At 40.6% G+C, this 14,870-nt stretch overlaps 1 protein-coding gene across 1 annotated transcript in view; it reads right to left on the reverse strand.

Annotated features, from left to right (window-relative positions):
* Positions 1-14,864, reverse strand: part of MED13L (mediator complex subunit 13 like) — a 418,263-nt gene extending 403,399 nt beyond the window's left edge. The window contains exon 1 of the mRNA XM_019539346.1: positions 14,765-14,864. Coding sequence (XP_019394891.1) covers positions 14,765-14,836 — 72 coding nt within the window. The 5' untranslated portion in view covers positions 14,837-14,864. The remainder of the gene's footprint in view (positions 1-14,764) is intronic.
* Between the last annotated feature and the right edge of the window lie 6 nt (positions 14,865-14,870).

Consider the following 14,870-nt stretch of genomic DNA (forward strand, 5'->3'; position numbering starts at 1 on the left):
TGCGGGGGCATGCCCTCAGATCTGCACAGGGCCAGCTGAGCTGGAGCAGGGTGGCACCAGGCTCTTCTGGGAGGGTGGCTAGGCTGGGCTGTACTCTCAGCGGATGTGTGGCAGGTTGTTCCAAGATGGTAAATCACCCCTCCCCCAAAGGAGTGCTTCCAGGGGCATGGGGAAGGACTTCTGGTGGCAGAGCTCAGGGGTTAGGGGGTGGGACTTCTAATTCCAAGATGGCAATCAAGGGGTAGGGCACCTGTCAAGGGTGGAGCTACCCTCACAGCCTTCAAGAGCTCACTGGAAGTCATTAAGCAGCCCTCCAGCAGAAATAACTGCCCACCCCTGCTCTAGATATACTAAAAAGGTAGTGCCTAGGATTAGTAAAATGTCATGTCCCACTGCAAATCAGATTGCCACAGGGTACTGTTATATTTTAAAAATTGTTCTTTAAAGTCATGAAAGACACTGATCCTGAATTTCCAGAGAGAAGATGATGAAAGCCTAGTGTCCTCAGTCAACCTTTAAGCTGACATATTAATTTGTTTAGTCCCCTCAAACCAATACAGGCCACAGCCTCCCATGGATTTTGAGAAGGAAAGATCAGCGCTAGAAATCCCTGCCCCAAAAATTCTTAACGTCCTATTTCTATCATTTCTGACTGAGTTACAGTAGTTCAGTTCTCACAGATGGGTTCCAAAAAAGGAACAGGAAAAGGCAATATGTCACTGCTCCCAGAATCAGAACTGTAACCTTTGGAAATGATAACCAGAAGCTGCTGGTTTGAGATAAATTCCAGGATATGCCTAGGGAAAAAGCCAGAAACATAGTAAGCAGAAAGGGGAAGAGAAAGAAAACCCTGGATTGTTATACAGTTCTTGACACAAATATTACACCTGATCTTGTGATGATGAAGCATGTGAAATGACAATAGAATGCAAGGCCCTTTTCTAGGGAAGTCAGCTTCCTCCTGGAGGAGTATTCAGCACCTTTTTTTTTTTTTTTTTTTTTGAGTAGTAGGAGAAAAGGCTCCAGTATCCAGATAGTTTCTCTCCATCATAAGATATAAGAACAGCCCTAAAAAGTTACAGGGTGCGTATTAGCGTTTAATTTGGCATGGAGGAGGCAATCTGATGCTTCAAAGAGAAAATCCATTACAGCCATTTGGACATTTTTAGGGCAAGAAAGTGGCCCTTCTTGTAGTAATTACTGTAACTATGGAAAGGCAGCTAGGAATTCAAGACTGCCTGGAGCAAGTTCTAACCACTTCCTATGCTGTGAACCATTATTGTCTCACTGGTTCCTTAATACTTCCACATCTTTCTATCTGTATTCATCAATTGTCTCATCTTATATTCAGATTGTAAGTTCTCTGGGATAGGGTGCATCTTTTTAGTCTGTTTGTACAGTATCTACCACAAATAAATTGGAAGTTATTTGCATTACTAGAGCTCAGAGTAATAAATGATTCTATAAAATGACAGATTCTTGTAAGTAACCCCTAGATTTCTGTAGGAGTTTTTCAATACAGGGTTAAGCTCTGTCCCACATTAGTCAGGCTGTATGAATGGGCCCTCTTTGTAAATGCACCCAGGCAAAATAGGCTAAAGGCATTTATATACATGCTTGGGGAGTGGGGGGAACAGGGGGAGGAGGGTGCTTTAATTCAAAGCCGCTTTAATTTAAGCACTCAAAGCATCACGTGCATCAGCGTCCCCACACTGAAAAACAGTGGTGGGGGCACTTCAACTAAAGCTCAAACAAGCCATTTTTCAGCCCAAGGATGCTAATACATGTAACACTGGAGTCTGCTAGAGTGCATTAAATTACCACACTCTTGCAGACTTCATTAATCAAGTCTGCTGCAAGACACTAACTACAGCGTTGGAGCAGCCTCACCACATGTCTATGGGGCACCCCACGTTTGCAGGACCTTTAATCATTGCGAGTACCTTTTGAAGGTTCGTTTTACTTGAGCTTTTTCTATGCTACCAAACAAATGAACCAGAGTCCAGGAGTAAAAGAAGCACTCTCAAGCACTGAGGAATCTAGCACTGTACTTTACTGTACAAGTACGAAGAAGCAAAAAAGTGTGACACATTTTACATAAGCTCCAAAGCACTTTCAATTAATAGATGTTGCCAATTTACCTGCAAGGCAAGCACATAGTGTATCAAAGAGCTCTGAGACTAATGCAGCCCTAGAATCCTTTCCACTAACTCCTGGAAAGGTTTGAAGTTGACAGATTAGGAGTGGCAGGTGAAAGACAGCAATTTCCAGAAACTTTACGGTCATAATACATAAAGCAGGATCAAGTCCAAGGGTTACAATCCATGGCCATCCCTAGGTTCTGGGAAGGGTACAAATAGAATCAGCCTCAAGTCTGAAGTAGGATGAGGTACTGAATAGGGGTGTGTGAAGCGGGCCCTATTCAATTCTGATTCAGCCCAAATCAGGAACAGTGATTTGTTGATTCGGATCACTGACCCTGATTTGACTTGGCCGAATCCAAATCTGAAGATTTGATGCCGATTCAGAGACTCAGCAATTCAGCCATACACCCAGCTTTAAAAGCTTTTTCTACATACCTCGAGGTAGCAGCGCAGCTTGTGAACGCTGAGATGCTGGGATGGATGGAGCATCCCACAAGAGTGAGCAGGGGCCCTCCACGTGCTTGGCAGCAAACCCAAAAAAGTGGACCAGAAGTGCTTCTGGTCCACTTCCGGGTCTGCTGCCAAGCACACTGGGGATCCCCCCCCACCGCACTTCTATGGGACACTCCATGCACCCCAGCATCGCAGCATTCACAAGCCACTTGCTACCTAGAGGTATGTAGAAAAAAAACATTTAAACTGTGTCTATGGCTGAATCAATTTGGAGGGTTCCGACTCAATCCAGAGATTAAAGGGTCCTCTGACTCAATTCGGATTCAGAGATTCGGCCACCCAAATCAGGCTGAATCAAATCAGGGATCAAGAACAGCCCTAGTACTGAGTCTTAGGCTGGAAGCTCTAATGATCTGTGGGGATTACGGGTGCCTTCTCAAGTCTATCATAAGGAGCTCTTATGCTAGAGTCTCTACCTAGGGGAGTGACAAAAGAATGAAACTTCTGAGAAGATAACATCTTCTGGAGTTAGATGAGCATGTTTCACAGTCAGATGCTCCTCCACTCAAGAACTACATCAACAACTAACTCTTTAACCTGCTGATATCCTGACAGAAAATGATCAAACTACCAAGAAATCTGGGGCTCTAATACAGGAAAGGATGCTGTGTGTTCATCAGAAAGAATGGCTGAGACCTTAACAGGCATGGCCCAAAGTGTGAAGCCAGAGCACTCAGCTACAACTATTAGATCAAAAAGGTACCTTTCAATTCCAAGAGCACTCACGGTATGATACTCAAGAAGAATACACCCCACACACAAACACAGGACTGCCCAGAAGGCAGAAAAAAACCTACGCTAAAGCAACTGGTTTAAATATGTACACAATGATAAGACTACATGCAAGGAAAGCATGGGACAACAGAGGGCAGCCATGGAATCTTGCTGTCTTAAAGAGAGAGTGAGAAAACTGAGAGGTAATTATGCCCACAATGACCTAGTAAGCGCTTGGGTTTGTGTAAAAGACGCTCCAGCAAAGACGCACAAAGCCTGTAGGCATAACCCCAGTGGAATCTGACAGTGCCCGATCTTGCATAAAACAAGGTAAACTCACATCATAAATGGAATCCATAAAAACACCCACATTATTTTTTTTAGTTGGGGGAATTAAAGCTGATTTGTGTTAGAACTGAAAAGAAAAAAGAAATGATTTATCTGAGGCATCAGGAGGAGGAGGGGTGAAAGGGTGCCATTAACAATTAATTATAGGGCTTGAAATCAAAGGTATTTCTCTCAGACTAGTAAATAATCAAGAATATTTTACAAGCCCTGACCTCAGATGGTTGCTTACCTGCAATTCTCCTTTAACAAGCATCTTGTAGGATTCTCTCTTTTGGTTTCATGCTCTTGAAAAAAACAACCAAATCCCCGCAAATTCCAAATCAGTCCCTCTGTAGGTCAGGTCTTAACCTACTCAATACAGTGTTATTGAGGTAACATACAGGAGGTTCCTCCATATTCCAGCTATTTTCTTCCACAAGAGGAAAACAAGGATTCCCTTAACCCCCAAGTTCAGAGCTAAATAAAACTCTCTCTGAAGATATTAAGCCTTCCAAATAATGAATGAGCTACGAAAACAGAATCCAAACAGCTTGCCATTTAAAAAAAATAAATCTCCAAATTCTAAAAAGATGGATGGGTGAGTAAAATCTGAAAGATATTTCTGATTCTGCTTTTCTGAAGGTAAATACTTATCCATTTTCCAAAGATACCATCTGTGCAACATTCTCACTCAGAGACAAAACCACATCCTAAGAAGAAAAACAGATCAACTGAAACGAGAGCAAAAACAAAGGCAAATTCACCCACCAAAAAAGACTTTTTTTTTTTTTTTTTTTTTTTTAAAACTAAAGAAGGAAACTTCCCAAAAATGCTTCAGGCAGAGGCACACAGTGAACTATCAGCCAATTTCCCAGAGAAATTAATTTAATTTATGAACCAAAAAGAAGAAACATAGCATCCAAAACAACCAACACCTTGGAGAGAAGAGAGGGAAGCATAGGTCCTTCTTCCTCATACTGAACCATAAACACCAAATCCAAGAACTGCTTAGTGTTTGGGGATGGGAGACTATTAAACTCACCCTATGCCTGGGCCAGATTTGAACCGTGGCGCTCCCTGCTGGCAAGATCAATGGGACAAGCAGTGGCTGTGGCAGGACCAGCAATAGAAAAAGAACCAGCAGGGCAAGCAGCCATGGGGCAAGCGGCCACATGCCATGGAAGAGGCAGTGCAAGCAGCAGTGAAGGTGAGGCAAGCAGCTGCATGCCGGAGCAGAGGCAGTGCAAGTGTCAGTAAAGGGGGTTGGGGGGGAGAAGAGGAGGCCAGCAACCATGGATCAAGTAGCCTTAAAGCAAGCAGGGCTGTGTTAGAACAACACTCGCTCATCTCCCTGCCACCAAGAGCCATGTCCAGGAGGGCCCCAGGGCTCTTGATTCTGTGGCAGGCCATGCTCCTGAACTTCCTGGCCTACCAGTAGCCCAGTGGGCCAAGTGTAGCAGCTCCACGGGCCATATGTTCAACACGCCTGGCTTAGTCAATACAGATTGGAACCCACGAAGGGTCTGTCAGCAGCCTCTGTTAAGGCAAACTACTTTGGCATCCTGAGACCAAATGGGTCCTGACACAGAGTCCTAGCTCCAGGCTAACAAGGTCATAGCTATGTAGAAATGTGATTAGACAGCCCTGATCCTTTAGCATCAACAACCTCTACAACAGTGACATCAAATGAAGCTCAAGAATTAGGTGGTCTGCCGAAGGGCCTTTGTCCACAAACAAACAAACAAACGAACGAATGTTGTTAATAGGTTTTTCTCCCATGTAAGAATTTATTTACTTTCTTCTGACTGAGCAGTCACATAAGGAAAGAAAGTTGCCATGATAATATGCCCCCAGATATGGGAACTCCTCTTTTCTCAGAGAGTTGATCCCAAGAAATTCCAACTCATCACCTCCTTTCAGAAAAAGGATAAGACAATGGTAGACTACAGGCCTAGAAAGCATGCCACATGGAATTACACAAGGTAACAGACCAGGCACCATTACTTGTTCAAAATTCTGTTTGACTTAAGAGGAACACAACATAATTCAACCATATATGCAAATACTAATCCTTCACTTATCTCCAATCATCTGATACAAATTTAAGAGAAAAAAGTAGCTGAAATACATATTACACTCTTTGGGACAGGGACAGCATCTTTACATTTGTCTGTACCTAGAATAAACAGGTCCGTCAACCTGAATGGGGCCTCTGGGCACTACTGCAAAAATGATTAACACATAATAAATTCCTTGTTTCACAGAAGTAAGTAGAATACCACCAAATAAAATTGAACTCATAATTCCATATCGGCTATTATAAAATGAATTACTCTGCAATGATTCATTTTGAGAAATAACACTGTCTAATACAGACTGAACTAAGGAATGAGAGTTATGATAATAAACTATTTGCCATTTACATATTTCTTTTCTTTGTACAGGAGCAATATTATTTATGCCAATGACTTCCTGAAAACTCAGTTCTATAAAGTAAAAAAATAAAAAAGTCAAATTTAAAAACATTGTTTCATTTTAAACATGAAACAATGTTTTCCAAGATAAATTTAAGAAGCCGATACATTTAAAAAATAAATAAATAAAACTGTATTTAGCCCACCAAATATAGTGCATATTGTTACAGCAGTGCCACATTTAGAAGAAGGACAACTTATAGATACCTTATTAACTAGATCTTTCAAGTTAAATGTTGGATCATTCATGAAATTCCTGGAATGGAGAAATTTAAACAATAATAAAAATATGGCACTCTCACATTATTAACAATCTAAGTATCAAAACAACTGATGTTTTCTTTCAGATTTTGTTGCAAAATTTTAGTTTTAGTTGCAATCAGAGTTTGCTGAAACCTTTTAGATCTGCGTGAAAACCCAAGCATCTGAATGAAAAAGCAAAAATCTAAACAAATGCTCGCACTAAAAATATGAGTAAATAAATATTTTTAAGAATGATCTTATTAGACTATGTTGAAAAGGTTTATCTTCATTCCATAACACAGAAATAATACTGTAGATTACATTAGTATCATTATCTGTCTGTTGTAAATGAAATCAAAGCATAACTATGATACTAGCCATCATCATTAACATCAACATCATGCTTCAGTGATACTTTGGAGAAAGGGTAAATACAAAAGGTATAGTACAGCAGGGTATTTTTTGTAGTTTATTCATCTTTGAGCTTTGAAGGTCATTCAAATGTATTATATATAAATTTTCTCTCCCTTGTCAGTAATTAGTAGCTTTGGGGAAGAAGGTAAATCACAGCACAGAACCTGGAAAGAAGGATGGACATGGGCAAATATATGTACTTTGGGTATTAAAGATGGCATAAGACCAGATATACAACACCAGTATTATAACTAGTATGCTTCTATTAAAAAAAAAAAATAGCTAAGCCTAGAGTTCACAATTCTTATTTTGTATAATCACAGCAATAAAGAGACCTGGCCCTGGTTTGAGACCACACTATGCTATGTACTGTACAAACACAGGACAAAAGGATGCTGTCTATACTCAAAAAGCTTAGAACTGAAATAAGAAATTAGTGGATAAGGACAGACGGCAGAACCTAAAGAGGAAATACTGCCCAGCAAGCGAGTCAGCAGTATCAGCATGCCAGCAGCCTGTCCACTGTCAAGTTTCCAGCAGGCATCACAGAAAAGGAGAATTTTAAAAGAGGGATCTGGAAAAAGAACAATGAAGTGGCTTGGGGGCATTTAAATAGACAACATATCTCAAGCATGAGAGGAGCAGCTATATGGGAAAGCTTAGAGATGTTCATTTGAAAAATTAGCAATAATGCATGCCAGCATGGTGGGCCAAATTGAAGTAGGAATTGACAGAGAGAAATCAGGGAGAGGCTAAACCATGAAGACCTTAAAAATAAAGACACGTTGCTATCACATCAAGCTAAGAGGAAAGCCAGTGAAAGAGAGAGGGGTGATGTGGTCAAAATGACAGACTAGAAAAGAGGAAATTGTAGCAGAACCGTGAAAGGAGATGAATGGGGTAAGGCTGTATTCAGCAAGGTCATTAAGAATATGTAGCAACAAACAAGATGCAAAAGAAGAGAAGCCTGGACAAGTTTTAACTGTGCAACAGAAAAAGAAACGTTCCATCTCAGATGTTCTGCAGAAAGACTTAATAAACATTTTAAGTGACATGATCCAAGTCAAAGAATGGTCAAAAAAAAACCTGCCCTGTTTACGAGCCCAAGTTAAAGTTAAGACAGTGATGTTGTCCACAGAAGTCAAGAAAGGAAATAGTAGACAAGAACAAAGAGATCTGGGCTAGTGAATAAAAAAAAAAAAAATGCTCCATCCAATAAAACGTGGATGCTTGGCTATAAGTTTCTTAGAAAGTATGGTTATCCCCATTGTACTTAATCTTTGGAATACTTGAAAGGCTAAATTACGATTTTATGTGTTGCTGCTGATATAAAAAGGAGATCACAAAACACTGCAAATCAAAAGTGTTCAACAAAAAGATTCACAGTACACATACTGTCAAAATATACCAGATAACACACAAGATTTGGCATTTCCTTTGTTGCTGAATGATGCATCTTTTGACTAGCCAATTAAAAAAATTAAAAACAAATCTCATCTCCCCGAATTAAAAGCTATCCCTGAATTACCCTAAATCCAGCAATCACTCAAACAAAAAAACCCAACCAATTAAGGTCCCATACAGATATTTTCTACTGGATCGCTTAGCTTTTCTGAAACTTAAGACCAGTGGTATGGATTTTTAAAGAGAGATTTCAGTGCTCTCTAAATTGTAAATCCCAGTGCTAAACCATCATTTTGGTCTTAATTTTTTCTTAACATCTAACCTGAACTAACTTCTTACAAGTTAAGTCCATTAGCTATTGCCCTGTCCCCTGAAGACAAAGAGAACAAGCCACTGCCATCCTCTTCATAATAATCCATTTTGTATTAGAACACTATTAACAAACCCACTCCCCCCATGCTTCTTTTTCTGTAGACTAAATAATCCCAATTCTTCCAACTTTTCCTTGTATGCCATGTTTCCTAGACTTCTAACCATGTTTGCTGCTTTCCTGTGGACTTTTTCTAATTTGTCTATGTCTTTCTTTACTATTCCTTAGCTTTTCACAAAATTTACAGTGACATGAAGTAATTCTACAAATTTTAGGTAATTCAGAAGTCTACAATACTAACCATTAGTACACACATTATTGTCATTGTAAGTATACATTTTATGCTGGTTATTCAGCAGAGACCAGATCCAGAATGTCAGGACCACAAAACATAAGCATATATGTTCTGCCTAAGTCCAAGAGTGCAACCTACAACAACCCAGCCTAGACATTTAGGTCCCCAAGTGCCACAAGCACCTACATTAACTAGTAAGGTTTCTTAGACCGCTGAAGTCACTACTGTGCATACCTAAAACTAGCAATATCTCATCCCTGAAGTGCATACTGATTCACAGATGAGGTGTGTCTTCATCTCAAAATCCCCCGAGGGCCCCAAGCCAGAAGGCATTCTCGGAATCTCTCTGACAGCACTGAACATGCCACACGAGCTACAGCAGTCACTGGCACTTTCAGTGAAAGGGAGCGCTGGAGGAAGTTAGGGTGTCCTCCTCCTCTTGCCTGACTCACAGGTTATTCTGTGAAACTCATCCAGCAAGTAGACCAAGATTCAATGCACTCCATAGCCTGAGAATATTCAAACTCACAGCCCCCACCATCCAGGAAAGTTCTCTGACCACTAAGATATAAGCTAGAGACTGTGTGGCCAGCCCAGCCTCCCACCTCCACTGAACTGCGCAGCAAGGAGTCAAAGACTCATAGTGCAGTATGACAGTAAACAAGCAGGCGCTGGGCTATGGGTGCATGTACACTGACAGGGCTTAGAACCACTGACAGGCAAAATCTGCCTATTAACCATATTAAAAACCTCCTACTTCACCTAATTGCAATGTAGCCCATCCCCAGAAGCTCCCCTGAGAATCAAATCTTGGGGACAGGTTTCTTCCTTGGCCTACCTCAGAACACAGTGTGTTCAGGACTCACAATGCAACTAAGATGGAAGAACAGGAAGGCTTGACACTTTTGCACTAGCCCTTCCCATTTCCCTTGGTACAGCCAATAGATAAAAAGCACAGAAGACAACACAACCAGTAGTCATGAGCTACTTGTCACTGTTACTCTTCCCTGTTCCTGTACTGCAGAGAACTCCTATGAATCAGTTTGCCCAAATCTCATCACTCTTTCTGTGCTTCAAAATGCAAAGTAGCAAAGTAACACAGAAGGGGAGGGGTAGTTCACGTGGCCCAGGGTAGCTGAGGATTTTAGAGTTACCTCAAATAGAGGCAAAGAAATACCCTGCTGTCTAACTTTTAGAGCACTCATGTGGGAAAGAGAGACCCCAATTCCAGTCCCTGCTCCCGTAACTGCTTATCCATTTTATATTAGGCAACCACTGCATATAATGCATAAACGTAATTTGGAGCAGAAACAAGAACCTAGGTCCCTAACCACAAACCACATGAATGCCATCTCAGATTCATTCCTGCAAGACTATACAAAGTTGGGGACTTTCTTGTTGTTGTTGTTTTCAGATGACTAGATCTTTTTACAGTACATACATTCCATGAGGTTTAACAAAGGTTAAGGTTAAAATCTAAAAAAAACAAAAAAACAAACTGACTTATATTATTACAATTTCTTATTAAATTAAACCCAAACATTGGAAGTTTTATAATGAGAAGACATTTCTGTATTTAGAAAATAATCACCGCTCCTTAGCTGAAATGGACAAGATTCTACAGATACTTTATTTTTACATAAGTAGTCTTTAACATTAACAGCTGTCCATGTGAATAAACTATCTATGCAAGTATTTTGGACTGAGAGTACTGTTTGTAGCATACTGGTATACCGCATATGATTTCAAAATATTTTCTCTTCCCAAAAAAAAAAAAAAAAAAAAATTAACCTCTTAGCTTACATTTGAGTAAATAATTAACAATAACCTACTAGATTACTACACTTTATCATTTATTTGGCTGTGTATACATACAAACATATTTCCTCACAAGAGGAAGCAGGCATTTCATTTACTATTATGCGATCAAATTTTTAAATAAAAATCTCTAACACTATGTGCTATGAAAACAAAAGGGTTACAAACAGAAAACATGTTTCAATAAAAGAATCAATTTTCATACCAAAGAGGATTATACCACAATACCAAAAAAAAAAAAGCAGCGCATCTGTTCTGTATTCCAAAGACAACCCTGTAAAATAGTATGATATTTTACTGTAATATCCTCTTATAATATACTTCGCATTTGAGTGGAGTTACTGAGTTCTCAGGGGGAAAACAACAAAAGAAAACAAAAAAGTCATAAAAATGGTAGGTTTTAAAGGGTTTTTGCTTGGTAGGCAATATGAATGCTAACATTTCCTAGAAGCATTGTGACACTGAATTTCTGCTTCAATCCAATAATGAGACACAGTGTATTCAACAAAAATCTTAAAGCTCATGTGTCCAGAACATTTCATAGACATAACTAATGTCTGTGATTACAATCAGCATCTAGAAAAACAGTCTAGTCAGATTATGAGAAGTATAACTCAAATGTTTATTTTTTAAATACTCAAATTTTAGTGATCCCTAACAGGTTTTACCTTCTAGTCTAACCACACAAAATAGCACCCTTCACTTAATGCCATCCTTGAGCAAATGGTACAAAATCTTTCAATTGTTAGGAGAAAAAATAAATTACTATTTAAAGCAATTTCATTCAAAGCAAATAAAATCCCAATTTCCACATGATTTACAAGAACGTTAAAAGCTTATTTTCTACCAGAGAAAACAAAGAGACTAAGTTAATCCATCATGATACTGTGTTATACAAGTTAAGAAAAGGCTGGAATTTTTGTGAAAAGAAATACTGTAAGATCTCTGCAACTGATTTTAAGTACTTCACTCCTGCCATTTGTTTATGTTCTACTTAAATTATAATGATTAATCAAAGTTTAAGGTGAAGATTAGCATGGCACTACTAAATGACTTATTTTAATAACCATTTTGTCTTAAGTCAACATTATCTACATGAGTCTTGTTCTTAAAGAGTGCTCCATTCCACAAGAAGCAAACAATTTTACATAAATGTTTATTTTCTGAATAATCACAACCTGTAGCTTTTGATCTGAACTACTGTAGCAGTGGCACTGTAGTTTTAACACTTAATAAATTTTGAAATAAATATAGCAGCTTGAGGGTAAAGAATCACTGTCCTTGCCCGTACATTTTAAATTAATATTTACTTTGGGAATACTCTTTAACACTAAATGCATCAATAAAAGGTCTCACTGACAGATAATGCAACTGAAAAGACAGCACTTTTTATTAGTATGGTATTTGATATTCTGGGGATTGGTTATATTGTAATTGATAAAAAATATGTGTTGCCATGTACAAACTTGGGCACAGAGCTCCAAGAAGTTACTTGTATATTTAAAACATCACAAAACAGGGCCCACTGCTAAAAAAAGTCCCACCACCCTGAGGGATTCAAATTAAAATTCAGCCCCCCAAATTTAGGCAATGCCCAAAAACAAACCACACTGGAGCCTGACTGTGCTGGGCACTGTACAAATAAATAGCAAATGACAGCTACAACACATTTGTTCTCTGACACAATAAGAGTCTAAAACAAACATGACTTTACCACAGTTAATTAACTTGTTTACAAAAAATAGTTGAGTCTTGTCAGTTCCTTGACATTTCAAGTGAAGTTAACACAAAATACATTGGAAAGCATAATTTCTTAATTAAAACATTAATCTGCAAATCACTGCTTAGAAGTTATTTGATACTACAGCCACACGAAAGCCACCAGCAAGTGAAGTTGTTAAGGTAGTTTTATAAGACAAATTAGAGGGCAATATTTTCTGGCTCTGCAGAATTTACAGATGATTAACAGGAATGAGAGGTGAAGAATTTAATTTTTTCATTGACATTCCGCATACATATTAAAAACTTACTACTCAATAGACGTTTATCAGTATAAATGGTAAACTCTTGGGGAAGGAGGGGATTTCTGAATCTTATAACTTTATAGTTTAAGATACCATATGCCAAAAACTATTTTAGTAGTAACTGATTACCACCAAGTATAATGTTACACAAGAAGTTATGCCATGCTAACAACTTCCTAAAATATGCTCAGGTTCCTATTAAAAAACCTGAATAATCCTCTTTTTTTTTTTTTTTTTTTTTTAAGATACTGTATATTAACTTACTGCTAATAGTTCTAATAGTCATTTATCTTGTATTTAATAGCTAGCTTATCTCCATATGCAAAATTGATATATACGAATCACTGCTATATCTGCGCACGCACAGCCACATACACACTATCATGGTTCAGGGGAAAAACCTTGTAAATGCATTTTTTTTTTTTTTAAACAGTGTAACCATTTTCACAACTACAGAACAAATCCAAAAGCCAAGAGCTTTTTAGTTTGTATTACGGGGTCACCCAAAAGCCATGACAGGCTCAGCACCCCAACACACCACATGCTGTACACCTGCATAGGTAAATAAGACCTCACCGAAAGAGTTACATTCTTAATAAATTCGAGGTACACCAAATGCGAAACATACTCCAACTTAAGATGAAGAGGAACGAATGAAAGTGTGCCTAATATCATAGGCGGACAAGGTTCTTTGGGTAAATGCGATATCTTTTATTAGACCAACTAATGGTTGGTCTAATAAAAGACACCGCATTTACCCAAAGAACCTTGCCTGCCTACGTCCTTAGATCAGCACAGGTACAACCAACAGCCCCAAAACATGTCTAATACTGTGCCATTTATACAACTTAGATATGACAAGGTTCTCAGTCACTTACACATCCCTCCCCCTGAACCAAGGATTTTAAAAAATGAAGACACATACGCACGTGAACCGGGAACAAAGATAAAACAAAAAACAAGCCAGCATCACCACCTGCTCGACATTCCTTCCCTGCCTCTCCAGAAGTGAGACTTCTGACTCTCATGTTTTGCGCTCTTCCACCCCACACATTCCTCCTGAAGGCTGTTCCCAACCTCCCATTACTAGCTATTGTTTTTAGCTGAACCCAACTGCAGACTCTAATGAAGCCCTGCTTCCCTTCCTACTTGCTCCATGTGTCAGTGTGGGAAGCTCCCAGCTGAATGACTAAGGGAGAACCCTTAGGTCTGCTCTCCAGCAAGCAGGGACAAGGTGTCTGGGACATTTTGAAGTGAAAGGTCACTGAAACAAAGAAGCGACAGCTCTTACTCTCTTTAAAGATCTGCAATTAGCTGAGTGTCTCACTATGAAGAACTGATACAATAACTGCTGCAAAATTAAACCCTACCATAAAATACAAAGTGAAAGTTGCCAGTTACCAGCAAGATGAGAAGACAGCATCTGTTTTAGCAAGATGCCCAGCCCAGCCCACTCTCAGCCAGCACTTCCCTCAGAAAACAAAAGTGAGGAGGTGTTGTGCCCCCTCCTTTCCTCTGAGCGGTGGGATGGGGACAGAGCTGCGGCCCCAGGAGGACAGCTGGTGCGTCCAGCGGCCGGAGCCCAAGGTGCCCACCCTGCACGGAATTGCTGCGCCCAACTGCTTGCTGCTGAAATGGCGTTTGCCGCTATGAGGGAGGCAGAGACATGAGCGCACATGCAGTTTGGGAGGCGCGAAGCACCCAGGCACGAAGCGCCAGGGCAGGCGGGCAGAGGCAGCGGGGGGCTGCTCCCGGCGGGCAGGGGCAGGGGACGGCTGGGCCCCCGCCCCCGCCCGCCGGGGAGGGGACACGCGCTCGCGACCCCGACGTCGGAGAGCAAAACAAACACGGAGCGGAGCCGGGGGAGGGGCTTGCGGAGGAGCCGCCGCGCCGGCCGGGATATAAAGCCCCCTGGCAGCTGCAGCCGAGCCGCGAAGTTGGAGCGTCGGCGCCCGCCGAGCAGCGCGTTGTGCGCCGGGGCCGGGCCGGGCCGGGCTCGCCCCCCGCCCGCGCCGGGCACTCACCAGCGAGAAGAGATTGGAGTGACAGTCCTCCAGGCTGGCCCCGTTCGCCACCCAGTTGGCCGCCGCAGTCATGATCCTCGGCGAGCCCGGCCGCCGGAGCGGGGCA

Source organism: Crocodylus porosus, unplaced genomic scaffold (assembly GCF_001723895.1).
Source record: "Crocodylus porosus isolate Cpor-Errol unplaced genomic scaffold, CroPor_comp1, whole genome shotgun sequence".
NCBI classification, from domain to species: Eukaryota; Metazoa; Chordata; order Crocodylia; family Crocodylidae; genus Crocodylus; species Crocodylus porosus.